The 26628-nt window shown below is 39.7% G+C and overlaps 1 protein-coding gene across 6 annotated transcripts; it reads left to right on the forward strand.

Annotated features, from left to right (window-relative positions):
* The first annotated feature begins 1629 nt into the window (after window positions 1-1629).
* LOC125518605 lies at window positions 1630-26001 on the forward strand. 6 transcript variants are annotated; one of them, XM_048683436.1, is made up of 49 exons: window positions 1631-1957; window positions 2393-2470; window positions 2599-2711; window positions 2805-2898; window positions 3524-3567; window positions 3649-3717; window positions 4310-4423; window positions 4513-4586; window positions 5165-5372; window positions 5541-5606; window positions 5688-5767; window positions 6130-6279; window positions 6936-6999; window positions 7711-7812; window positions 8230-8409; window positions 8521-8639; window positions 9167-9317; window positions 9399-9488; window positions 9588-9689; window positions 10243-10301; window positions 10387-10486; window positions 12015-12206; window positions 12289-12405; window positions 12611-12870; window positions 12945-14485; window positions 14596-15749; window positions 16304-16432; window positions 16510-16662; window positions 16969-17565; window positions 17634-17705; window positions 18270-18734; window positions 18812-18998; window positions 19079-19319; window positions 19421-19795; window positions 20202-20318; window positions 20575-20848; window positions 20921-21034; window positions 21134-21217; window positions 21617-21667; window positions 21751-21927; window positions 22018-22331; window positions 22415-22759; window positions 22843-22924; window positions 23478-23624; window positions 23982-24086; window positions 24170-24280; window positions 24368-24472; window positions 24775-24844; window positions 24919-26001. In XM_048683436.1, exons 1-49 carry the CDS (start codon window positions 1861-1863, stop codon window positions 25578-25580), a joined length of 10395 nt encoding a protein of 3464 aa, XP_048539393.1. In that variant the 5' UTR covers window positions 1631-1860; the 3' UTR covers window positions 25581-26001. The 6 variants fall into 6 exon arrangements, with proteins under 6 accessions (XP_048539389.1, XP_048539390.1, XP_048539391.1 ...); XM_048683432.1 differs by having other exon boundaries at window positions 1630-1957; window positions 24170-24472; XM_048683433.1 differs by having other exon boundaries at window positions 1630-1957; window positions 9170-9317; window positions 24170-24472.
* Window positions 26002-26628: the final 627 nt, after the last annotated feature.

Below are 26628 nucleotides of genomic sequence, written 5' to 3' on the forward strand. Positions count from 1 at the left end.
TCTTTTCGGCAAAATTTCATAGAATGAGGTCGAAAACTGAAGAGCAGAGGCAATGTACATTCTTTTACGTAGCGAGATGAATCAAGTCAAAACTAATGAAATGAGTGATGAGATTAGCAAGATCTTCAGCAACAATGAAGACTAAAACTTTTGATTTAGCCAACAAGGCTATCAAGACGTGACAAAACAGTTTATCAATAACTCACATTTGTATGTAATGTAATTAGAAATTGCGTGTTTATGTTGAAAGGAGAACATCATGAGAGAGTGCCATTACACTATAAACAACAGTGCCTCTTTTTATTTGTTCAACATCAGTGACTCCTTAAACGAACCCTTACGCATGACTCTGGAGACAACCTCTCGTGCCTCCAGAGACAATATCCACACACACATACCAAGAGCGCCTCAACCGTGGCTAGCCGCCACGCACACGTGACTATAGATGATTCACACCCGTGCCTCCGGAAGCGACAAGGCCCCATGCCTTCGGACAATATACACATGTGCATGCACGCACATACCTCTAGAGCCTCAACCATGGCTAGCTCCTACGCGCACGTGACTGCACATGCTTCACCCGTGCCTTCAGAGGCAACATACCAATGCCTTCGTAGGATGCACACATGTGCATCCACGCACATACGAGCCGAAGGCGAGCAAGAGGTTCCCTCGCGCCGGAGGCGCCGTGTCACACCACGACGGACAACGCGCAGCCCGAACCAGCACGCTGCACGCCCTACACATACTTCGACCTATGCCCCCTCTTCAAGATGTTTATGAAATTAAACGAGCCGAAGACGAGCAGGAGGTTCCTTCGCGCCGGAGGCGCCGTGTCACACCACTACGGACAACGCGCCGCACGAAGCAGCACGCTGCACGACCTACACACACTTTGACCTATACCCCCCTTCAAGATGTTTATAAAAATTAAACGAGCCGAAGACGAGCAGGAGGTTCCCTCACGCCGGAGGCGATGTTCTTCAATTTAATAAAGTTATACATCCGTGCCTCTACTTGTGTACACCTGTGCCTATACAGAATTCACACGATTGAACGATCCTGAAGACTGTCGTTTTGCATTAAAAAGTTGTTGTTTTTTCCTTACTTGAAAGGTCACATTTGATAGTGTTCGTAGTCCCCGCCCATAACTACCCCATAAATCTCCATTACCCGGAAATATAATGGAAACAAAAAGGAAAATGAAAAAGGGAAACAAAGAACCACCGCGTGAACTGGTATTTTCTTTGTGTTATCGCACGAAAAGGGAAAACGAAATTTTTTAATAGTTCGAGGGTCAAACTGCAAAACACACGAAACCACCAGAAAGGGAAAATCGGAAACCCACCATGCCAACTAGTTTTCCCTTGCGGGAACGCTCCACACGCGACACTTGTCACACGCGGAGCGTTCCTGAACTGCTTGTTACAAGCGCTTGTTAACTAGTTGCTCCCGTCAGACTAATTGCTCCCGTCAAAACCAGGCATGTCCCGTCTAAAAAAGTTTCCGATACTCCATGGCGAACGGGCGCCAGGATTGGGGTCCAAGAAAATAGGTTTGCCAAATAGACGGACAATACAGGTCGAGCACCGTACACGCGTACATCGCACGGTCGCACGCACCGAGCCGGAATGCCCGAGCATCAACGACACGAATCGCCGTCGTCCTCTTCCGCCTCCTCCTCCAAGCAAACGGAAGTCCCAAACCCAACTCGCCTCTCCTCTCCTCTCCCCACACTCCCTTCCCTCGACGGCCTCGCCCCCTCCTCGACTCCACCCCTCGCCTCCTTGCCCTTTCCTCCCCCGCCCCATGGGAGCGCGGGCTCGCTAGGGAGACTCCTCCTCCTCCTCCGCCGCCGCCATGTTCGAGGGGGTGGTGAGCCAGGTGCTCGCCGGCCTGCTCGGCCGCTACGTCAAGGGCATCCAGAAGGAGCAGCTTAAGATCGGCATCTGGAACGGTTCGTACTCGATTCCCTCCCAAGAACACTAGCGAGTAGAGACCACACCCCCGCGTTCCGCTACTTGGGTTGGCCCAATCACCCGCGAGCCAGCTGCTGTCCTGGTCCCCGCTGTTCTCCAATTCGTCACCCCTCGGCTGCCGCAGCAGTAAATTCGCTGGTTAATTCCATGGCTGCGTTTAGTGCTGCAGATGTTTGTGTTTTGATTAAGGCGTGACTGGCATTCGGTTTGATCGTACTGGGATTTTTATGTGCACGGGATGTATTGATTCCGTTGTTACGCCTGTTTATGCGTTGCATCGGTGATGGATACTGATATACATATTGCCAAGTAATTCTTCTTAGAATTGTTGACATTTTGCGCCTTAGCTCTGGATTGTGCTGTCTCTCTGATCCTGATGGTGGCTAAACTTTTGATGACTTCATTTTGTGCAGAGGAAATAAATTTGGAAAATGTAGAGCTCATTCTGGAAGCCTTCGACTACCTGCAGTTGCCTTTTGCACTCAAGACTGGTATGATCTATGATCCCACTCAGACTGCTTGGCTGGATGCTACCAACACTATTTTTGCTATTTTGGCACGTATAGGTAAAACTATGTGTTATCCTAAGTCGTAAGTTTCCATTCTGCTGTTATCACAGGACGAATCGGGAAGTTAAGCATAAAGATTCCATGGAAAAAACTTGGATGGGACCCTATAATTATTGTTATAGAAGATGTGTTTGTATGTGCATATCCACGGGAGGATTCTGAGGCACGTCGCTGAATCTGGTTTTACATTGTTCAATTAGCTTGCCAATGGTGTTTCCACTGTGTTGACCCAATAAATACGCTGTTTCTTTATCAGTGGGGATCCGATTCACTTGGTAAGAGAGAACTAGCTGGAAAATTGGCTAAACTTAATGCTATAGAGCTCGCTAAATTTTCCAGAAGAGTGACAGGTCAGTCTCGATTCCTGTGATCTTCATCATTTTTTTGCAAATTTCAGATATCAGTTTGTCACTGCAATTCACTTCAATATCAACACGCTAACTTCAGCTGTTTGTGCTAGACTGCTAGTGGTAACTTCAGGTTTCGTGTCCTTGCTGTTTTTCTTTATCTTCTTGCATGTGCATTAGCATGCATTATACTCCCTCTGTTCCTAAATATAAGTCTTTTTAGAGATTCCAATATGGACTACATATGGAGCAAAATGAGTGAATCTACACTCTAAACTACGACTATATACATCCGTATGTAGTCCATATTGAAATCTCTAAAAAGACTTATATTTAGGAACAGAGGGAGTATAAAAATCCGCGATCTATAGGTACATATGCTAACTACTAAATGTGTAGACCAGTGTCATCAAGATACAAACACACATTCCGGAGACATTTTTATCTATCAAATTGTATGCAAGTATCTGAAGGCTGCCAGTGATGAACTAGCTGTTACCAATTCGTAACACTTACTTGCTTATGTTTATCATACTGTTAATATAACATTTGCAAATTGCATGTTTATTTATACCGAGTTAACACACTGAAAGGTATTCCTGAAAACCCTAATTCTTTTGACTTCTAGATAACCAAACGGGGCAATCACTTCTATCCTACATGTCAGCAAAGGTAACAAGTTTACAATTTTATTCTTTGAACAATAGTAACATTGATATGCCAAAACACTGATAATTTTGCTCCGTTTGGCAGATACTGGACAATATCCAAGTTTCCATACGAAATGTTCACATCATATATGTTGAATCCCACAACGATCAGGTACGCAAGTTTATATCATATTTTCACTTTCTGTGCACCGAGTGTTAGATGCAATATCTATTTTAGTCAACTTTCAAGTATGCTTTTGTTGCCAGATGAAAAAAGTTAGAAAGTATTCCACACTAATAATTACCCATCTTTGGGCGTGCTATGCTATCATGTGGACAGTTGGTTTTAATTTGTATCAATCAGATTTTGAGGAACTTATGGTGGTGGACTATTTCTTGTATTATTTATAAATCCATGAAGAGACCATCTCCAAAACTCATCCATGTCCCCTCTATGTCTCCATAGTTCTTGTCCATCAAATTCTCATCATTTTTTCTTTATTTTTACCTAGTGTTTGGAATTACACTGCTCGATTTTCTTCTTCTAAATATCATGTAATGGTCTACTTTTGGAGTTTTGATAGTATAACCCAGTGGTAGGTTTGCAGAGGCATACCTGCTATTTCTAAAGCATAAAGGTTAAGCAGTACTTTATGTGTTGCCACATTTTGCACCTTGTTTTGAACTCAAAAGGAATTAGTTTGATATCTGCATACATACCAATTTTGCATATTGTTAATAAAACTGTCTCGGAATATCCACAGGTCGATATTTCACAGAAACTTCCTCGATACTCTTTGCAATCCGATAACATCAACGGTTGCGCTACAGATAAACCTAGCAGCAAACTCATTGCTTTTCAAGTGCATTTCACGCGTGTATCCCCATATATTCAATTCTTATCTTCAGCGTTATTTATTTTTCCTGCTGATTCTCAGATATACCTGTTTTTCTTGGTAATATACAGGGGAGCTTCATATTTGGTTTGGAATTCAGCAGTCTCTCGATACAAACAGATACACAGAAGCAAAGTTTTGCCATGTGAGTTACCGAAGCCATCTTATCCTTTTTATTTAAACCGATAACAAAGCTTCAATCTGCTAGTTAAGTCTAATATTTTTTGTATTCAACCTGACGGTTGTAGTACTGAAGATCACTAAATTTTAATTAGGAATTAAAATTATTCAGAGACATATAAAACTGAGATGCTTGATTAAAAGTAACGAAAATGCTTGGAAGCCAGTGAAGTTTCTTTAAGTGTTAAAAATCATTGGGATTTTTTAAAGTAATCAACTTAACACTGGAGCACAACTCTACACAGTGTTTCTGCATAGCTGATTTGACTTATGAGTCCTGAAGGAATCCAAAATGCCACTAGAAATTTAACTTTGTAAATTTCTTGACAGTTAACTGTGGTGGCCTAAAATTGTATAGTAGCTTGCTTTACTGACTTGGTTTTATGTGTGGGTATAGCTGCTGTGCGATATATCATGAAACCATCAGGACTGTTTGTCATTGCATTGTAAAATATATGCTGCTTGCATTTTTTTGGAAAATCTTTTGGTATTTCAAACATTTGATTTATTGATTGTAAATGTGTATTTTTTGGGGCACTTTAGGTCATTGATGGCTAGGTCCAGACAAGATGAAGTGAACAAGAAGATAAATATATCGAATGTTGGAATTTACTGTCAACAGTTAGAAGAACAGCAGAATCTATATGATGTTGGTGCTCTTACTGATGCTCAGTCTAATTTCAGTCTTGGGTTGGCCCACCCAAGAGATGATTATCTTATAAATCCATTTTGTGTGACTGTGTCTGTGCTTGTAAGTGCATCTCTTCTCTCTACATATTCTCATCAATTATGGTATTATCAGGTAGTCTTGTTTGGCAACTGGGTTTCAGAAGCTTTCTGGTTACTTTCAGATCAGCCCTTCTTATTTTTTGCTGAATGCTGAGCAGCTTGTTCTAATGAAATTTCATCTGCATCACAGGCCAACAACTCCGGAAAGCGTGATGGTGTGCCACAGTATGACATGACTGCAGAACTAACTGCATTGGTTCGTTTCTGTTTTTAGCAGTGTTGATGTGTTAATCACTTCGGAGTTGATTTATCCTTGCATGTTTCATCTTCTTTGTAGGTTCTATCAATAGATGAAATCCAGCTTCAGCAAGTTTTGAATCTCTGTGATCACTTCACCATCTGTGCTCTGCGAACAAAGTACGCTGGTCTATTTACACGACCAAAAACTATTATCTGGTTACCGACATCTATCATAGGTTCCATGTATTTGTTCGTAGACAAGCATATGCTTTATTGTTATTTTCTCATCATGAAATCTTGTTCCAGCCTAAATGTAAGCCTTAATGCACAATACTCCCCTTCATCTTCTGCCTTTGATGGAATAATGCTGGACAGTGTAAAATTTCCTAGCATTTAAACCTGTGCTCGAAATAATGAACTCCTTGGTTTCACTGATTTGCTGAATACAAACAGTAAATGGCGTGAGGATTTGCTGATGGTAAATGAAATCTAACACCAAATTAGAACCACCTCTAATGTTTGTTGCTGCTATTTCACAGATATGGTCGTTACCGCCCGCCTGAGAGCTTTTTATCTAAGAGACAGAAAGGTTGGCAGATAATGTGGTGGCAGTATGCCAAGGATTCTATCATGGCAGACGTTGAAAGAAGACTGAAGAAAACCTCTTGGAGGTTCTTGGGGAAGCGACTGTGAGTTTTGTATTAGCTCTTCCCTTTTTTCAACTTGATCAGCAAGGTGTGAAATGAGCAGAAAATCTATAGTTGAATGGGCAGCAACTATTGCTAGACAGGATAATATAAAAATATTGAAAACAAGTGTAAATATGGGTTTGAAGGTTGCTTGAATTTTGTTGCTGAGGGCAATTAGGGAGCCTGATGATTGGATGCTTTCTTTTTTTATGTCAAGTATAGATTGTCAATGATAGCAAAATCATTAAATTATTTCGTAAATATATCTTCTACTTGATATTTTTAAAAAGCTTCAGGGAGCTCAGAGCTTCGCACCTGAACAACACATGTAGCCTATGTGCTGACAGATAGGAATAGAAGATTGGCATTTTCTTTGCTAAAGATGATACTAGCTATCGCTGACTTGGTTTATTATTCTGACCTAACAACCATTGATCTTAAAAAAATGATAAGCAGAAGATAAGGCTTTGTTGTTTAAACAATTCCAGTTTAATGATTTATGACTTGGTGTTTACTTGCTTACAAACCTGTTGCACTGATGTGCTGCTGCTTGATGATCTTGTTTGAAGTGATATTAACAAATATATCTTTCATCCACAGTTGTTCTCTTCTATTGTTTTCTAGATTGATGTGTGTGCCTGTTTGTATGTTAACAGGGAGGACCGTCGGAAATATGTCAATTTGTACCGAATGAAATTGGAGCTCTTGCAGAAAGGACAGGTTGTGTGATTTTCTCAGTATAGCATGCATTTTTCTCATAATTCTGTAAATGGTTCCGACACACACATGAACAGAGAGTTCTTGCCTGTAATATAGCTCAAGACTGAGGTTTATAATCTCTCTTACTTGTATGTTACATAAAGTAAAAGGAAAGCCGATAGAACAGGAGGGAGGTCTATAGTACACATTGTCAACTTTAAATTATGTCAGGCGAAATTTGTGATAAGATGTACTCCTTGCTCAAATTTACATTATCACAAATCATGTGCATGTTGGACTGACATTCTGTATCATTTGTGTGTAACGAAATTGGCTAAGGGATGAAAATATGAGATGTCACATATACATCTTGTATTGTATGGTGTACTCACTGCTCCTCGTCATTTTCTAATGTAGATAGGGTCTGACCAAAATTTTGTTTCAGTCATATTTGTTTGTCTAGATCCTGTTAATATGCTTGTTTATTGGTCATACAGGCTACATAGCCCCGGCTTAGGTTGGTGATTCTGATTCTGCAACCGTTCTAGCTTGTGTATATACATTGTACTGCACATTTTTTATTCCCTCTTGCCAGTAAACAACATTTCTTTGTATAGACTAATTTCCTATTCGATTTTAGATAATATAATAGCACAGGATGTACATTATGTTATTGTTTGTTCATACCATGCTTTCCACTAGCTTACTTTGTTGAAGTTTTGCTATTTTCAGCTTGTAAGTAAAGACATTCTACAAAAGCTGGAAACTCTGGACAAAGAATGTGATATAGATGATATAGTTAGCTACAGAACAATTGCAGAACAACAACTACAGGTACTTGATACTTCATGTGAAGAATAATATAGTAATACTGTGAATTGTTTTCATCAATTATCAGTTTAACCGCTAAAGTTGAAACTGCCCACCTATAGGCATTTGAGCCACTAAAAACTGTACTCTTTGCCTAAACATTTTACATCTAACATCCATGCGCATTATCGCTATACCACTTGCCTAGCCAATTGCTAAATGTTCCTAATCTTGGATAATGATACTTCAAGGGTTTATATTGGTTTCTTCTCATTTCTCAACACAAGAATGAAATCTGCAGTTGTTTAGGTTCTTCCATAGAGCGCACGTATTTATGTTTTAGAGGTTAGAACACATTTCTGCCTCTTTCCGCGGGCAGGGGGGAGGCGGTGGGCTGGAAATGGGCACCTGTGCTAAAATCTCGCTGGATATTGTTGGCAGGATTTGTCTGTGAAATCTACAAAAGACAATTTTTCTAGTCCAGGAAGTCCTCGAACTGATGAGCCGTCAGCAGGGGCAGGCCGAGGATGGTTAAACTGGCTTTCTCTTGGAATGCTTGGTGCTGGTGGAACAGCTGACACTAGTTCATTTGCTGGTGTTGTTTCAGAAGACATTATTAAGGTTATACACTCTGAAGTATACAGCTCTTCACTTATCCTGTACAAGGCAGCCAATTTTAATGCAATTGCTATTTAGGAACAGGCAGTTCTAACATCTTAGTTTTTCATTCAGGATATCTACGAGGGAACAGAATTTCATCCTGTTTCTTCTGCTGAAAATCATCTGACAAAGGAAAACCACTACTCTTTGAGACTATCTATTCCTCAAATACTCGCAACTGTCACCTCCAGGCAAGTGTCTCTTCCCTGCTTCATCTCCCTGGTTATTTCATATTTTATGTTGCAAAAATTTGTTATTTGTCATAATAGCTTTACAGCCAGTGTGGTATTGCTTTGTTGTGCCATAGAAATAATTTAGTGAGTGATAATCTTTGCCATTTTTGGTTAATATTTCCGTGATGGCTCTAAACAGTCTGTGCCTATTAGTTATTACTCCCTCCGTCCCAAAATAAGTGTCTCAACTTCAGTACAACTTTATAAGTGTCTCAACTTTAGTACAACTTTATACTAAAGCTAGTACAAAGTTGAGACACTTAATTTTGGGACGGAGGGAGTATTTCCCAAGATAGTAAGGCATAAGTACTCCAAAAGACCACTCTAATGGCAAACACTCCATTGATTCATTCTGTTTTAAGCAACAACTAATTGCTTCTTACTATGCTGTTATTTGCTGCCCGATTTTCCGTTCCTGTTTATATGGTTTATCTTATATGTGAGCCCCTTCTTCATCGTCTAACTTTGCTATATTGATTGGTTAGGAGGTTTGGCATGAAGCTTATCGATGGGATGTTTACTGGTCTTGGTACTGAATATAAAATATGGGATGATTCAGCAACTATCCTTGCTTGGCTTGATTCACTTGAGATAACTAACCCGTTGAATAAAAATAAAGTCTTGCTGGCTGAAAAGGTACGCGTTACAGTTTGACCCTGAAGATATTTTTGGGACCCTTCTCTGAACTGTATGTCTTTAACCCGTAAGATATTTTAGTGTAGCACTGGTGATGGTCTAAGCGCACCTGTTATCAGTATTCAAGTCGACTTTCCGAAGTCAAACGAAAACTCAGAAGCTTCAACACGGGTACCTGTATTCTTTCCAGAAGAGAGCTGAATTCATTACATAGTACCTCTGTGGTGTCCTTAATTGCTGATTCTAGTTATTTTGCCTGTTATTTGTTAGGTTATTGTCCAGGAATTCAATGCCATATACGAACCAGAACTCTTCTTTAATCTGCTGCACATCTATGATTTGTTTTCCTCTTTCCAATTCCAGCATGATAGGGTAAGCATTCATGCTCTACATCTACGCTCCACTGTTTGGGAGAGTTGTAGTATTTTCTGGTGTCTTCCTTTGTTATATGAGTTTGCTCAATATAACTAACCATTGTTAATGAAGCAAGAGATATATGAAATAGCCAATAATGTAGTTGGATTATCAATTGAAACAAATTTGTGACCACACGTGTTGTTTAAGTAACGTGTACTGCAACTATAGTCCCCATTCTGTAAAATCCGTTTTCCTTAATTCCTAGAAGTGCAGAGTTGAATCCTACTATCCTTTTTGAACGAAAACTGTAGTGGAGGCCCTGACTCAAATCCTCTAATCTTGAATATGATATTCTCTCACAAATGTTGTTCCTAGATCAACTTGATTTTTAGGCATACACTTTTTATCCTGGATTTTGCATCAGCTCACTTTATTGTTACTTGTTGTGCCTTTCGAATACTTAAATACATACTGTTAACTCTCACTTGGTTCGAGATTTTTATCACCTGGAGGAAGTTATGCAAGTTTAAATGCCAAATAATATCCTAGCCATTCTGCATTCACCCAGGTGCTTTCCTCGCTAAACTGTTTTGATAATTTTGGAACAAGACTTCTTTCCAAACTAGAGTAAGTTCTCCCCCATTTACTTCTATATTTTCCGTACTGTGGTATTGCCAGTAGAACTTGGGTCATTGTTTAAACGTGATTTTAGGTACATGTCTGTGAACCAAAAGAAACTTCTCTGGGATTTAAGGATTCACCATTTCGTCATTAAGCTACCATCATATGATTGTGGAAGAGAACTTACTATGGTATGTGCCATTGATAAACAACAGTGTTTTACATTTTGACAATGGAGCATGTTAGTTCCACGGTATTACTATGATCAATGGGTTTATGGGAGTTTTGGACCCAACCGAGGTTCTGATAAATCGGATGACTTCTGTTTATTTCAAGTTGGAACTTGGAAATATAAATTTGACTTGTAGTGAATAAATTATGGAACTAGGCAAACTTGGATGGCTATAAACCTATAACCACGATTGTAAGCCTCCTAGTGTTTCATAATAGTATAAGGTATCATTTCCCCCTGATTTTGTTTTATATAGTGCCCATATGGAAATAAATGTTCAAGTTACACCCATGTGTGTTTCATACATTATAGGTAGTATCCATCATACCCTACCAGAGGGTATGTACGACTGTACGTGTAGTACGTATATATTATTTGTTGCTCAAACTGATGTATCTAGACGTATTTCAGTGCTAGATACATCCGTTTGAGCGACAAGTAATATGGATTGGAGGGAGTAGTATATAGGAATATTTACATAGTACTGAGTATATATATACTACTCCCTCTGTGAAGGTAGTATAAGACCGTTTAGATCACTAAACGATCTTATATTGCTTTACAGAGGGAGTACTTCTTAAGTACTATGCACCATATTTTACCATTCTCTTTTTTATGTACAAATATGAATGTATTTTAAAAATATACTAAAAACGATGGGCTTAGTTGCAACTTTTCCACGTAGTTCGATTTGGAGCATCTTAGTAATAGTATATGAACATACTCAAAATGATGAAGTAGTATATATGCTACCCGATGGTAGTATATGAGATGTGGGTGTAACTACACCTGGTTGTAGGATTTATTTTCCCTGTATAGTAGAATTGGGTCAAACTGTACATTTTGAAAAGGGTGGAGAAGTTGACCTTTTTTCCGCTCACCTTAGTTTAAAAATTTCTTAACCTTGAGGTGAAGCGCTCTAGTACTTGCATTTTGAAACAGAGGACATAATTGTTTAAATGAAAGACAATTACCTAGTCAGCCAGGTCGGTGAGATGCCAGTACATAGGGGTGTAGCACTTGGTCATGGTGAATGCATGCTGGCAAAATATATTGACAGGCTAAAGAAACTGCTCAACTGTGTTTATGACAAGAAGTGAATTTGAGTAAGTATCTAAGCATGTAATATCGTGCATAGCATAGCCATAGACTACTTTTCCTTTTGTCCACGCCACCGAATTAGGCAACAGAAACAACTATGTCATGTAACAACAGCCAATGCAGTGGATGGATTTACTTTAGAGGGTGTGTACTACATCACCAGCCGATATCAAGTGACCCCCCCCCCCCCCCCCCCCCCCCCCCCCCCCCCCCCCCCCCCCCCCCCTTCTCCAATCCACTCACAGGCACTACATGCCCAGTGAGAAAATCTGGCATCTTTCCAGCTGAATGTAATTGAAAGAAGATGGTTCTTGATGTTACTCTTAATTTTAAAACTTTTGGTTCATAGTAGGTAGCTTTGTCGTTGAAACAAGTACAAATTGCAGGTTTTTGAGGCTGAAGATGTATCCATGCGATCCAAAGATACAGTTGACAATGATTCTCAGACACAAGATAACAATTATTTTCTTGATTACATGTCGAAGAAAACTTCTACTTGTTTTTCTGACAGCCTGATACCTGGGTTGCAATTGGATGACCTATATAAACATTTTGAGGTTAGCCTCACCGGATTCGAGGTTAGGCCTTGTGTACATGCTCTTCAGTTAATTTTCATTCAACATCCACATGGACCAGTGAAAAATATATGTCTGTTTGCAGGTGAAGGTGTTGATGGCCAGTAGACATGATATAACCTCTACACTGGTCAAACTGGACGCTTCTATTGTCCTTGGATTGTGCATATTCTTGGATGAACCAATGCTGAAACAATTGGAGGTAATAGTTTTTGAAGGATAGGTGTCTTCTTGTATGGTTTTGATGTTCCGAATTCTTGTATATTTATAGAAATGCATACAAAAGATGGTTAGCTGGTTTATACTATATGCTCTATTTTCTTTCTTTTCCCTCTTTATTTTTTTATGAACTTTTCCTCTTTGTATGTAAGTGTCTGTAAAAATATTTTGTGGAACCATTTTGGCAGGTTGCTTCTATTGTGCGATCCGCCAATATCTACTTCTCTCAGACAATGTACAGTGCTGTTGTTAATTTGTGTACCTATCTGAAAGAAAGTAACCTAGTTGGAAACACTTCCATTGATACCAAGACTAGTGGGCCCAATAAACCAGCCTTAAATATGTCTGCATCTCTCAAGCTGGACAAACTGAGTTTAAGGGTTGACCTCGAAGACAATGGCAAGGAAGCTTCACTCATCACTGTTGGTGTTGGAGATATTGATATCAGGTTATCAATTTTCACAATCTTGCAATCTTGATTATCTCCTGTGATTTTTGTGTGAATTGGTGTTGTTATTGTAGGTATGCTGTGTGGGAACTGTCAGAACTTTGGGTCATCACCAAGATGGTTGAAATTACTTGCACTGATCTGAAGAACAAATCGAATTCGCATGTGCTATGTTCATCAGGAAACTACAAAACTAGCACTTGTGTATACTTGACAGGTTTTCCTGAAAGTTCTGCTGCTGAGGCTTGCTTAAAGCTGCATTACAAGACTCACAAATATAATGATCAAATACATCATGTGTACCAGTTGAACTTAAATGATGTTGATCTGCATGTTCATCCGTCTGTATTTGGTCAGATAAAGAAGTTTTTGAGCAATCTTGATGCAGTATCTCCTGGTGGCAGTGCTGTTGTATCCTCATCGATGGACCAGAGTTCCATGAAACCTAAAGCAGCCAATGCCAAATTTCCCAAGCTTTCATTGTCAGATATCTGTGGAGCGGAGAGCGCATCATTTGGAGGAGTTTCTGTTGATCACTTTCCCTTTTTACATGCTGATATCATATCTAATTTCGGATGTTTAGAAACTCAAGATGTTCAGGCCTTAGATATTACATCTTCAAAGAGTAAACAGTGTCATGAGACTTCAGGTTTAAATGGTTACTCTGCACCAGAGCTTGCAAGCAACGTACAGTGTAAAACTGAGCATTCCAGCTGTTCATCTAACTCACCGAATAACGGAAATAATGTCAGCACAACCATTCTGGATTTATCACTTGTTTCGGTTAGAACACATTTCCATGAATCATGTGGTATTTTAGCAACACTTACTGTTCCCGAGTCTATAGCAACATTCTCACTGGCAGATGCAACCTCATGGGACCTATTATTCTCTGCTAAAGATATAATGCTTGCTTCACCGTGGACATCACCAAGTGTCAGTGAGGTACTCTGGGGGACTTATTCACATTGTAATTCTAATGTACTCAACGTCCGTGTCAAAAAGGACTTGTCTGCCCTCTCGACTGAAGTATGTATTGCAACCCAAAATGTTTGTTGTGTATTACCAACAAAATTGTTGGCAATGTTTATTGGATATTTTTTATTGGATGATTGGGATCCTATGGTGGAAGAGCATCACTCTGTGGCAAGTAACAATCTTGAGTGTTCTGGAGAATTGCATGACAGTATCACCTACAAAATTGAGATATGTGATTGTGTTATACTTTTTCCTGTCGAAAATCAAGAACTTTTTTGTATAAAGCTTGGTGTTCCATATTTTTTCTGCGAGTTCATTCCAACTGGGATTTCAGCAGAATTTGTCAAGCGTATTCCCAAAGAATTCTTCAGTTTAGAATGTACTCTTTCCAGTAGAGCTGACGTCATCAGCCTATGTTCAAGAAATGCATCCATATCACTTGTATTCCTGAATGAGCAAACAAAATTTATCCCGAAGCTTGATGAGGACATGCCTGCAAGAATACACCCTCTTGTGGAAAAGCTTGATGCTGGTATATGGATTCAAGTTCCTTGCAAAGAACTATCCTGCTCCGAGCAGCCTTTGTTGGCCACTTTCATTATGAGCAAAATATCAAAATGCAATTTGATACCAGAAGGTATAGATTTGGATTGATGTATAGATTTGGATTGATACTATCTGCTTTTAAACATTTCTTGATATGTATCGGTTATGCAATAATACCATACTCTGTCTTATCTTGTACAGATTTGTATTTTATGGACGGGATGGAGACAGTTATTCATATTTCTGACGAGTTAACTTCAATTGTCAAAGAAAGTAAAATGTACGAAGGCAATGCCCGTCAGTTTTTAGAATGTAGAAGATCCAATGAGGAGAGCGTTGAATCTAATGAGCCTATTAATATTACTATTTCTATCAAGGATTTGGTGGTTCTCTTTGGTCACTCGAAAGATAAAGATTTGCCATTGGAGAAGGTTGCCACTGCAAACCTTGAGTTTGATGTTTCTGCTGTAATGGTTAGTGAAAAACCTGAGCATGTTGACATGGATATTGTCTCTTTAGCTCTACACTCATCTGGTGGCCACACTCTTGCCTCCATAGTTTCTGATGGACCATCATCTCCTGTTCTAATCAAGTTCACAAAGCATCATGCTGGGCGAGATGAGATATTAATTACTGTACCCTTTTTCGAGACCTGGTTATATTTAGTTGATTGGGATATCATTATCAACCATTTTCATTCCTACATAAGAAAGGAAGGCAACAGTTTGCATGTGGGGCATCCAGCAGCTTTGCCTCATTTTTCAGGCTCTGCAATGTCATCATTTCTTGAATCAGAATCACAAGACAATTCTTACTTGGTGGTAACATGTGAAAATATTGCTGTTGTTGTTCATGTACCTATCTGGGAGAAAGAACAAAATGAGAGTAGCAATTATCCAAGGGTTGATGGAAATTCTGGTTCTTATTTTATCCACCATGCAGATGATAATCAATCCATTGAACCAAGAGGTTGCAAATTCGTTACCTTAACTTTCGAGAGTAAACATTTTGTGGTCATGTTAGGTGAAAGCTGGGTGAAGTTCAAATGTGATTTAGATAGAGTAAAAGTAATACTGGAGATGATCCAAGTGAGCAAGGGCACCTCTGTTCCGTTCATGCATATATCTAAGATTAAAGCTGGTGGCTATATTCATCAATCAGAAACTGACATGCCACATCTTTCTGTTGATCTACAAGCAGAATACATGGATGTTAGTTTTTCACACCAGATATTTAGTTTCTGGCGTAGTATAGAACTCAGATTTCCTAAATCGTCGTCATCAGCTTCCTCATTTTGTTCTGTGACATTCAAGGTGGGATTAAGAAAAGGTTCTCTCCTGCTAAATGATGGAAGGGTGAGTTATGCTACATTGCTAGTTATTAATTTGCTGTAGTGAAATGCCATCTAGGCTTAGATGTGTAACAAATATCCTTAGACCAGCTATTTGTTGAATGTTTTATTCGGGTTTGTGAGGTGGAGTATCACTGGAAAATACTTGTAGTCTCATGCGACTTAGCCATTTTCTTGGCCATTTGGTAGATAAAGCGTCAAAAATAATTTGAATATATTGCTTTTAACAAAGGAGCACTATGAAGTATTGAAGCGAGCTAAATAATGTAAAAAAAATGTCACAGAATGAAACATTAGTTAGTGCCTTCCAAAGACGATTCTGTACTGTCAGCAGTAATGGATCATTAGCTTTGTTTGGTCAACCTTGCAACTGAATCTGTAAGATGACTTTGAAGTCTACTTTGCCCCTAACAAAAAAATTGTCCATTTTTTAATTGATCAGACAACAATTTTTTTTATGTCTGTCTTTTTGTGAACTCAAATATGCTGATTGACATATCCTCTTTGTAAGCTTAAACATTTAGCTCATTCTGGTTTTTGGTAATACTTGATTGACAGTGGAGCAGCCATGGGCCTGTTATTGAGACGTTGGTGAAGAACTTGTCACTGCAATTTAGTCAAATGGGTGTTGAGACTGAAGTTTCTGCTTTTGTTGACTTTCTGATAAATTACAACAACATCGACAAGGTAAAGTTATGCTTCCTTGCTGCCCGATGTATCATGTTTTTCATGATATAAAGGAATAACAATTTATATGTATGTAGGTTATGTGGGAACCTTTTATAGAGCCCTCAAGTTTTCAGTTAAACATACTTCGAAAATGTGCTGATCATGCACTGGATGTATCTCCCAGTACTGAGGTGTCGCTAAATTCAAGCAAGCAGCTTAATGTCAATATATCAGAGCCCTTGATCGAGGTACATGATCTTGGCATATTGTATTTTCAAACTTGTCAGGAGGCAAATTATTGTTCTGTCCTATCTTCAAGTGATTAACATTATAGTTTTCTGCTGCCATTATCATCTTGATTAGCGTGATTCAGGAATCAGGGCAATGGGTCTGCAGATAGAATGTAGCCATATATCTGTTCTCAAGGAGCATTGGCACTTTAGCTTAGAAGTTCTCTTTTTCTTAACTTAACTCAGCAGTGTGTGATATCTGTATGTGCTTTTGAGTCCCAATTCTCAAGTATGTTGCTCTGATTTTATCATTTGCATATGTAGGCTATCTTCAGACTTAGTGAGATGATTACAGATTCTCTCAATCCAAGTAGTGGAGGTGATCTTCGAGAAGATCCTGGGATTGTGAGGTTAAGCCGTGATGATGTGCACACCAGGAGATATGCACCATATATTCTCTCAAATGACACATCATTGCCATTTAGTTTCAAGGTGTACCGTGGTGCTGTTAATTCAGATGACATTGATAGTTTCTCTGTAGTAGATGAGAATTCTGTGCCGGCAGGATACTCTGTCCCGATATATGTTGAAGAAACTCTAGATGAATTCTTCTTCCAGCACAGGGAAACACAATCATCTGAACACCTCATCGAGAAATGGATGAGTGCAGTCTCACACTATATGATTTCCATTGAATTTGAGGGGACTTCCGGGTCCTCTAAGCCAATGTCAATTGACCTTGTGGGCATTTACTTCTTTGAAGTCAACTTCTCTTCAAGTAAGAAGCCAATTCTTGGCGAGGAAAGCTTGGAAGCATTTGGATCTAGTAGAAAGGGTAGCCATCATGATGGATTAATTGTGCCTGTTGTACTCGATGTTTCCTTGCAGAATTATAGCAAACTTGTACGAGTTTACTCGACGGTAATAACCTTTTGAATGATCAGTTACATCATTATCCTCATACGCAGGCTTATGATCTCTTTTTATAGGTCATACTCTTCAATGCAACATCAATGCCCCTTGAGTTGCGGTTTGATATACCATTTGGTGTTTCTTCAAAGGTATATATATATATATATATATATATATATATATATATATATATATATATTCTTCCTAATTTTATCTTGCAACTGTTTTGAGAAAATGTTGATAAAGGTACTATCAAAGTAAGAGAATAGATTAATGTTGGCCTCATTGTGCCTTTATTGTTCATTCATGTTCTAGATTAAAGAAAATGCGAAAGATAACTATTGGAAATTGGGGAAAAGCAGGTGGTTGGTGGCTGAATTTCAAACTTTGAAGTCGCATTTGGATTCAAAATGTTTATTTATATATGAAATAAAAGTTGACCATGTTGCCAAAGGACAATCCTGCCATGAACTCCGATAGATTGCCTGCTACCAGTAGCTTTAGACTCATAATTCTATTCTTGCACAATGCACAGAGTAGTTGCACGGTTTGCCCTGTTCAAATCTGTGCGTTTTACTCTTCTAAACATGTTCTTGTATACTTCATTTGCTACCTAATCCCAACTTCTCAGCTACTCACTGTAGAGCACTCTTGGTTAAGTGATGATTCACAAGGAACAAACATGAGATTTCTCAAGAAACTTTATCCTGCAGGTAATCGGGCCAATTCTTCCAAACAAAGAGATTCCCCTGCCGGTTCATTTGTCTGAGGCTGGCCAGATTAGGTGGCATCCTGTTGGCAGAACTTATTTGTGGAGTGAAACCCACTCCTTATCAAGTTTGCTTTCACGTGAAAGCAGGGTGGGTTTTATGAAATCATCTGTGTGCTATCCTTCTCACCCTAGTAATGATCCATTTCGCTGCTGTGTATCTGTTGAAGAGTACACTGTCCCTTCATCTAGTAGTGCCCAGAAAGGTCAGTACTGCACTGACCATTTGAATGCACAAGTAATTCTCGGAAATACTGCTCCAAGGGCTTCTAAGCAGGTTTTAACAAGAACACATTTCATCCGGCAAGTCCGACTTAGTACACCACTTCTCATAAAGAACTATCTCCCTGTGTGTGTATCTTTGACAATAGATAATGGTGGGGTTGCACATCAGGTTTCACTTAAGGAGGTAAGTTTCTGATACCATACATATATATTACCTCGACTCTATTATTTCGCTAATTCGTTACTGAATGATATTCCCAGGTGGGCACCGCCTCTATTTATTTTGTTGACCCCTCCAACGATCTTGGAATCACATTTCATATTCAAGATTACAGATCCGTGACCATAAAGTTTCCCCGTGTGGAAGCATTCTCTAATGGAGCCACATCAAATGGCTTGAAATTCTCCTTAACAGAGACGATTGCGTTCTACTCAAATGTGTCGAAATGTATGTTGTTCAGCCTTTCTCTCTACTCTGAGTAAGTTGATAGTGCATAGCTAAAATTTCGGTGGTGGTTTCTTTGGCAGGTCCTTTCAATGTTATGCTTGAGAAAGCAACAGATGCTCATTCTGGTGCAAGAGAGCTATGCCTTTCCGTGCCATTTCTTTTGTACAATTGCACAGATCTCTTGCTTACAGTCACAGAAATCAGCTATGAGAGGAGCGGGTCCACCCTTTTGATCCCTTGCAGTTTTGAGTTAGATGGGCACACAAGACATGTGCTTGGGAAAAATGGCCTTTCTCTTGTTTCAGAAGATCCATCCATCCAGTCAGTGGCTATGTCCCTTAAAGCATTCATATGCGTGTGTTAAAAACTAACTTTGTTTTTCGGCTTCGTATTTGAAATAACTAGTGCGTTTCTTTTACCAGGCGCTTTGCAAGTAAAATGCCACAGTTGGATTTTATTGATGGACACAGCTCTCATTCAAACAGAAGAGTGGCAAATAACAGTGAGCATGTGCAGAAAGAATGTGACAAAGAGGCTAAAGCTTATATGTTTGCCCCTGCCGGACATACACCTGCAACTGAACTTTCAGTTAAGCTGAATGCATCTGTACCTAATAGTGGAACTGAAACAACTCGACGAGATTGGTCGAGTCCATTCCTCCTTGTCCCTGCCAGTGGTTCAACGAGTCTCACTATTCCACAATCATCTACTTCTAGTGCCTTCTTAATTGCCGTAACATCTGTACCTGTTTCGACAGAACTCTTTGGGAGGACAAAGGCTATTGCTTTCCAGCCGAGGTAATTCATCAACTGCTTGTAACGGCGACGAGATTGTTTCAGTGCTCATCGTTATCTATCAAGTTACAATGAGTTTTGGAGTGGATTCCACTCACTAGAAAGAAAAGCAAAACAAAAAAACACCATGATCATTTACCCATAACAAATGAAACTTAGCACACTGGAGTTCTGCAGTAGCCTTGGCTGGCTCATTCCTTTTAACATGATTTACTTTGTCATTGTCTGTAGTCCTGAAATGCTATAAATTTCAGACATAATTTTTCCGAGGATTCCACTGTACCTAAGGCTGTAGCAGCTCATCAAAACTAATTTTCAGTTTAATTCTTTTTGTTCTGACATGTAACTTTTTCATTCTATGGTGGCCTGGCTAATTTGTTATTGTACCTCTTTCCCCCTGTTTTTCCAGATATGTAATTTGTAATGCATGCAGCAATGATATGTTCTATAAACAAAAGGGAACAAGATTTTCTAAGCATTTAAGCTCGGGGCAACACTCTTTTCTTCACTGGGCTGATACAGCCAGGTGAGTTATTATCCTTTGTATCTGGAGCTTAGCCATACAATTTCTTTTCTGAACTAGCTTGCTTAGTTTGATTTTTAAGAGATGGTCAATTCATATGTATGAGTCAACAATTCATGCATGTATATTTTAGAAATTTGGATTTAGAATATTAAATGAATTCAACCGTCAATTTTATCAGCATGGTATGGTTATATGTGCTCTCCATAGACCCTTTTTCAAGTATTTACAGTTTGTTCTGAGGAAACTCTGTTTGCAGAGAGTTGCTTGTCTCGATTCGATTTGATGGGCCAGGATGGCAATGGTCTGGTAGCTTTTTCCCTGACCGCCTGGGAGATGCTCAAGTGAAAATGAGGAATAGTGCTTCAGGTGTATCAAATATGGTTCGAGTGGAAGTACAAAATGCTGATATAGACATACATAGCAAAAAAATTGCTGGAAGAAACAATAGTACTACCGGTACAATACTGATTCTGCTGTCTGATGACAAGACTGGTTTTGTACCTTACAGGATTGACAACTTTTCGCTTGAGGTAAATAGCTCTTGCTATGTAGCTTTCTTGAAACTCTGGTTCTCAAGTTTATGATTGTTTTTCTTAATTCAGAAACTGCGGATATATCAGCAAAGATGTGAATCTATTGAAACAATTGTATATCCTTACACGTCATGTCAATATGCCTGGGATGAACCTTGCTATCCTCACCGTCTTGTTGTTGAGGTACTTTATTGAGCTTCTTTCTTCAGTTATTTTTAAATAACTTATTTTTTCAGTTTAATCTCTCAAGCAAGTATACAACATGGTTTCTCTCTGGTACAGGTTCCTGGGGAACGGAGTTTGGGTACATACAGTCTGGATGTTCTCAGTGATGATGTTCATGTGGCCCTACCTTCCACACCTGAGGTAGTTCAATGTCTTGTAGCTGCTGCTAACTGAATAGATCAAGGGCTAACTCGGTTTTTTTGTTATTAACACGATAATATTGACTGGAGTTGCTAAACTTAAGAGGCTTTATCAAATAATTATCAGTTAATAACAAGTCCTTTTACTTGAGCACTGTTTATGCTTGCAAATTTTGTGTGTGGAGAAGCTTTGTAACAATAGGAATTGTGTGACCCGATTTCACATGGTTCTATTTATAACGGCCATGGAAAATTACTACTTAATCACATCAAAGAAAGAGAAAAGGCTGGTTTCATGCTTGGTTTTATTTATGACAATCTTAGTCGGTTCTGCTTATTAATATTGTTGATGTTTTTCAGTTGCTTTCTGACCTGGTTCTGTTTAATATGCTTTTGCCAGAAAGCCGAAAGAAAATTCGGCATCTCGGTGCATGCGGAGGGAGCAATAAAGGTTATTTTCCAAGGACCAGTAGCTATCAAGATTTGATCAATATATTTCTCTTGTTAGTTTTTCATTGCGATAATAAACTGCAGGTGCTCAGTATTATTGATTCAAATTGTCACAACATGGACACAAAAGAAGCAGGTGTCCTTGGATCAAGGGAACCAAAAGATGCTGATCACAAACAGGAGATCGGGTTGAACTTCACTGAAGTTATCAAAATACACTTACCATTCATGGGCATATCTTTGATAAGCTCTTCTCCTCAGGTGAACAGAGTGCTATGATTGAGGCTGAATCCCACCAAGTAATTTTCAGCACTGCATTTATTTTAATATACTTTGCTTTTTTTTTGCCAGGAATTGTTGTTTGCTTCTGCCAAGGATATGACATTTGTTGCCATGCAGAGCTTAGATCAGCAGCGGATTACGGTTGAAATACCAAGTATGCAAATTGATAATCAATTCTCTGACAGCCCATACCCTGTCATGCTGTCATTTGAGGGAAGTCACAAGGGAAAATCGATTAATTTTTTGAAGAGTAAAGATACCAAGCAGAAATCTCTAAGTGAGAGTAAAAGTTCTAATACCCTTGAACCTGTGCTGCGGTTCGCTGCAGTAAAATGGAGAACTAGAGATACATCATTTCTTTCGTACCAACGTATAAACATCAGGTATTATTTACACTATCAGTTTAAGTTATTTCAGATGTTTATATCTGGACTTATGGTAATTCTCTTCATTTGGTGGTTCACAGTGTAGCACCTTTCTGCCTTGAACTTGAAGAACGACTTGTCCTAAGCATGATTGACTTTGTTAGATCCGTTTCCTCTAGAGTGCATTTTGGTGTGTTGGAGAAAAGTGTAGACTCAAGTATTTTATGTGGTGCTACTGATAATTTTGGTGAATATGCAAAAATCTCAAAAAACCTGTCAGACAAGCCCCAAAGCTCCTACACAGTGGACACTGATCAAGACAATGGACTGCTGCCTTCTGTTATCCCGATTGGTGCACCATGGCAACAGATACACCTATTAGCCAGGAAGCAGAAAAAAGTATATATTGAATTGTTTGAGTTGACTCCTGTCAAGTTAACTTTCAGGTTATTCCTTCTCTGTGTTTATGTTTCCGAATGCCACTGTGAAAAAACATTATCAATTTACCAGTGACTCTCTTTTGCTGTAGTTTTACTAGCACTCCATGGCTCAATAGGAATGAAGGTGTCTCAGACCCCAGCACAAGCTTCAACAACAGTACTGCTATTCAGGTGGAACAATACTCCATGACACTTCCGGAGATGTTATGCAAAAGAAAATGTTTTTTGTTTCTATGGTATTATTTGGCCCCGCTTCTTAAAGGATAGTTATATGCTCATACATTTCTACAGGCCCTGCAAATGTTAATGACCTCATTCTGTACTACAACTGAATTTTTTTATAAGAGGTGTTCACATCAGAGCATTGTGCGTGCTTCTGTTATCTACATAAGTTCTTTCTTTCTTTTTGGAGGAACTACACGCGATAGTAGCAGCGTTATTTCTATGAAAGCTGGATCCATTGAGTTCTCTTTTCTCAGAGAGTGTGCTGATTGATACAGTTCCCAAGATAGTATATTATCTGTGGCTCTTTCTTGAGTTGGAAAATGCTATACGAGTGCAAACAGATTTGCTTGTCCTGAATTCTTATCTAGTGTAGGTAGTGTTGACCTGGTAGCACATATGCACATGGATTTTTCACATTACTTGATTTGTTTGTAGGCTCTGAAGTTATTTACTAGGGTATTTCCTTGTATGCCATCTTAATTAAGCACTTTGGTTGCAGAGAGGCCTTATGGCTCTCATTGACGTTGAAGGAGTACCAGTTCATCTAGGAGAAATAATGGTAGAAAATCTTATGGCAAGTTGGCAATCCATCCAGGACATTCTTGTGAGGCACTATAGCAGGCAGTTGCTTCATGAACTCTATAAGGTAAATTGGCACCATTCAAGCTAGTATTCTTTCTAGTCAAGTATATCTTTTTCTTCTTGGGCATCTTCTTTAATGTCCAAAATAACCTTAATAAGCTTATCGAACAATCCTGGAACCAAAACAACATGGATACTTGTTGCTCCCCTCAGATCTTCTGCAGTGTGAGTGGCTGCAACCATGTGCTTGTGCCAACATTTACCTCCATTTCTTTCCTTTTTCCCGTTAAGAAGCGGGCAGTATTGAATTCTGTAGGACTACCTTGGTTTATATAATCTGTATTTCCAATGTCCAACAGTATTACATAGTTACTACATGTGTCTTGGGAGCAGAATTTGTTGTGATATGCTGTAAGTGCAGGTTTTTGGCTCTGCTGGTGTTATAGGGAATCCTATGGGTTTTGCCAGGAATGTTGGATTTGGCTTAAAAGACTTTATGTCTGCCTCAAGGAAAGGGAAATTGCAGGTTTGTAAACGCAGTTTTTTTAAGGAAGTAGCAATTCTTTAATCCTTCTTTTCTTAAAGTTCTATTGATTTACTCTTTGACAGAGTCCTGTTGAGCTATTAAATGGTATCGCACAAGGTTCAAAAAATCTTATTGGCAGTACGGTTTATGCAGTCAGTAGCGCCACATCTCACTTTAGTAAAACTGCCTATAAGGTATTATCTGAGCTCCAGTTTGATCATTGGAAATTACGCTCTCCAGAAGTCATGGGCTCACATAGCTCATGGAAATTTGTTATGCAGGGCCTTGTTGCATTTACATATGATGAGCAAGCCGCTTCCAAACTGGATGAACGGGACAGACAGCTAGGTTTGCATGGGGAAGGAGTGCTGAATGGGTTTCTAGAGGTGAAAGCCATCTCTCTTGATCAAGTATTACTGATTTACCTCTATAGCCGTTGTCTGTTCTCGTGTGACACCCAAATCCTAGATGACTCTTTGAATTGGAACCTGATGACCTGTTCTTGCTCCATAGTTTTGATAGTTGTACACAATTTAGTAACTGCGTCCTTCCACTACCATACTATTGGAAAGAAAATCTGTCACAGCTATTATTTACGCATTCATTCTTCAGTATGCGCTTCATAGAATGTTGCTGGACCTGTCTCTAAAGCAGCATACGATGTGTGCATTTCAATCTTGTTCTGTAGGGTCTGACTGGGCTCCTCCAATCACCAATCAGAGGTGCTGAGAAACATGGTCTTCCTGGGGTTATCTCAGGTAATGCCACTCGATAGGCCCTTGCAGACAGCTTTTGTTGTTCGAGACATTGACCAACTGTATCTATTTTACAGGTATAGCAATGGGAACAGCTGGGCTTGTGGCTAGGCCTATGGCCAGTATTCTTGAAGCCACGGGCAGAACTGCACAGAGCATAAGAAACAGAAGCAATCCTCATGAATCCAACCGCCTGCGTGTCCGTTTCTCGAGGCCTGTGGCCAGAGATCGCCCTTTGTTCCCATACTCCTGGGAAGAAGCAGTTGGAGTATCTTTGCTTGTCCAAGCTGATGGTGGCAGGCTAAAGGATGAGACATTTGTCGTGTGCAAGACACTTCGAGAGCCCGGAAAGTTCCTTGTGCTTAGTGAGAAACTGCTCCTGCTAGTCTCGAGCCGGTACTTGGTGGATTTGGGGTCACCCCGGTTTGTTGGTGTTCCTCCTGACCCACAGTGGGCGATTGAAACTGAGATGAACCTGAAATCTATTGTTCATCTGGACAGAGCTCAGGAGGTAGTGAACATTGTTGGTAGCAACGGCGAAACATCGCCGAGGGACAAAAGAGGCAGATCAAGAGACATTGCCCTGAGCTCAGCCTTCATCCCACTATTTCATTTCAGTGTCGAGCTGCCAAACATCGAAGATGCAGAGGGCACGTTGCAGTTCTTAATGGCACTTATCGAGAAGGGAAAGGCAAGGAGATGGGACAAGAACATCCTTCACCGAAGCAACATTAGCTGAGGTTTTGGGGTCTTGATCCTTACTACAGTACTCGTGAATGAGTAGTCCGCATACACCTCAGACGACACCAGCCAGGACCTCAGACGACACCAGCCAGGATCACGGCGCAGCGTCCAAGTGAACGTGGATGACCTTTGGAACAGCTGCTCCATACAAGAGGCGTATTAAGCACAAGTGAACGTGTAAGCATCTGTTGATACCACTAGTAGATCAGGATAGATACTGATATACGAGGGGCTGGAGTAACTGGCTTAATTTTGTAGCCTTTTTCCTGGATGATCGGAATAGGTAGGATTAAGGTTTCAGCCTTTTTGTAGGCCAAATGTACACATGTAGGGTTTTCCAGAATTTTGTCCACGGCTTTGTAAATGGTGGCATTTGAGTCGCAAAAGTTTTGTTATCCACTATCATTCCCTTTTTATTGCGAATCGCCACTATCATTCTTCATTATGCGCATTTGTGTATCACACGAAAGTTTAACATATTTTTAGTCAAACAAATTGTTCAAGCTACCACGCAAAACAGCCAGCCAACATCTTCAAAACTAAAGCCTTGAACTTTCCATTCTTAAAGGATTGCCCTCTGCTTGCCGCTTTGGCGGCCAGTGATGTGGAAGGGAATCTTGGTACCTTCGCTTCGGTTTAGGTTAGGTATTTTTAGTCCTAGGTGCTGCACTTGGGCAAGATGGCGGTGCTTCTTAAGTTTGTTCGTAACCTGAGTTTGTCTATTTTGATGTAGTCGACGGAATAGATTCCCCTCGTCTCTTTGGGCTATGAGATCAGGATTTCTCGTCATATGCCGCTATGATATTAGGGTGTATTGCTATATGACAAGATTTAGGGCCTGTTTGGGACTGCTTCACTTCGCAAAAATTGGTTTCGCTTCACTAAATTCACTTTGGAGCAGTTTCATCTAGAAGTTGTAGTACTACCAGAGGGAATGTTTGGCTGTCATCTAGCTCCAGCTTCAAGAATGAGAGGTTGAGGGGGAAGAAACGAAGGGGTGAGCACCCCCTAAAGAGCTTCATAAAAGACTAAGAGTTGTACCT

The sequence above is a fragment of the Triticum urartu genome, chromosome 7, assembly GCF_003073215.2.
Source record: "Triticum urartu cultivar G1812 chromosome 7, Tu2.1, whole genome shotgun sequence".
NCBI lineage: Eukaryota > Viridiplantae > Streptophyta > Magnoliopsida > Poales > Poaceae > Triticum > Triticum urartu.

Coding starts and splice junctions, on each gene's coding strand:
- LOC125518605 (XM_048683432.1), top strand. CDS start 1,861: ATGTTCGAGGGGGTGGTGAGCCAGGTGCTCGCCGGCCTGCTCGGCCGC. Junction 5,607..5,687: donor CTGCAGAACTAACTGCATTG/GTTCGTTTCTGT, acceptor TCTTCTTTGTAG/GTTCTATCAATAGATGAAAT. Junction 18,999..19,078: donor CTACTCAAATGTGTCGAAAT/GTATGTTGTTCA, acceptor TTTCTTTGGCAG/GTCCTTTCAATGTTATGCTT.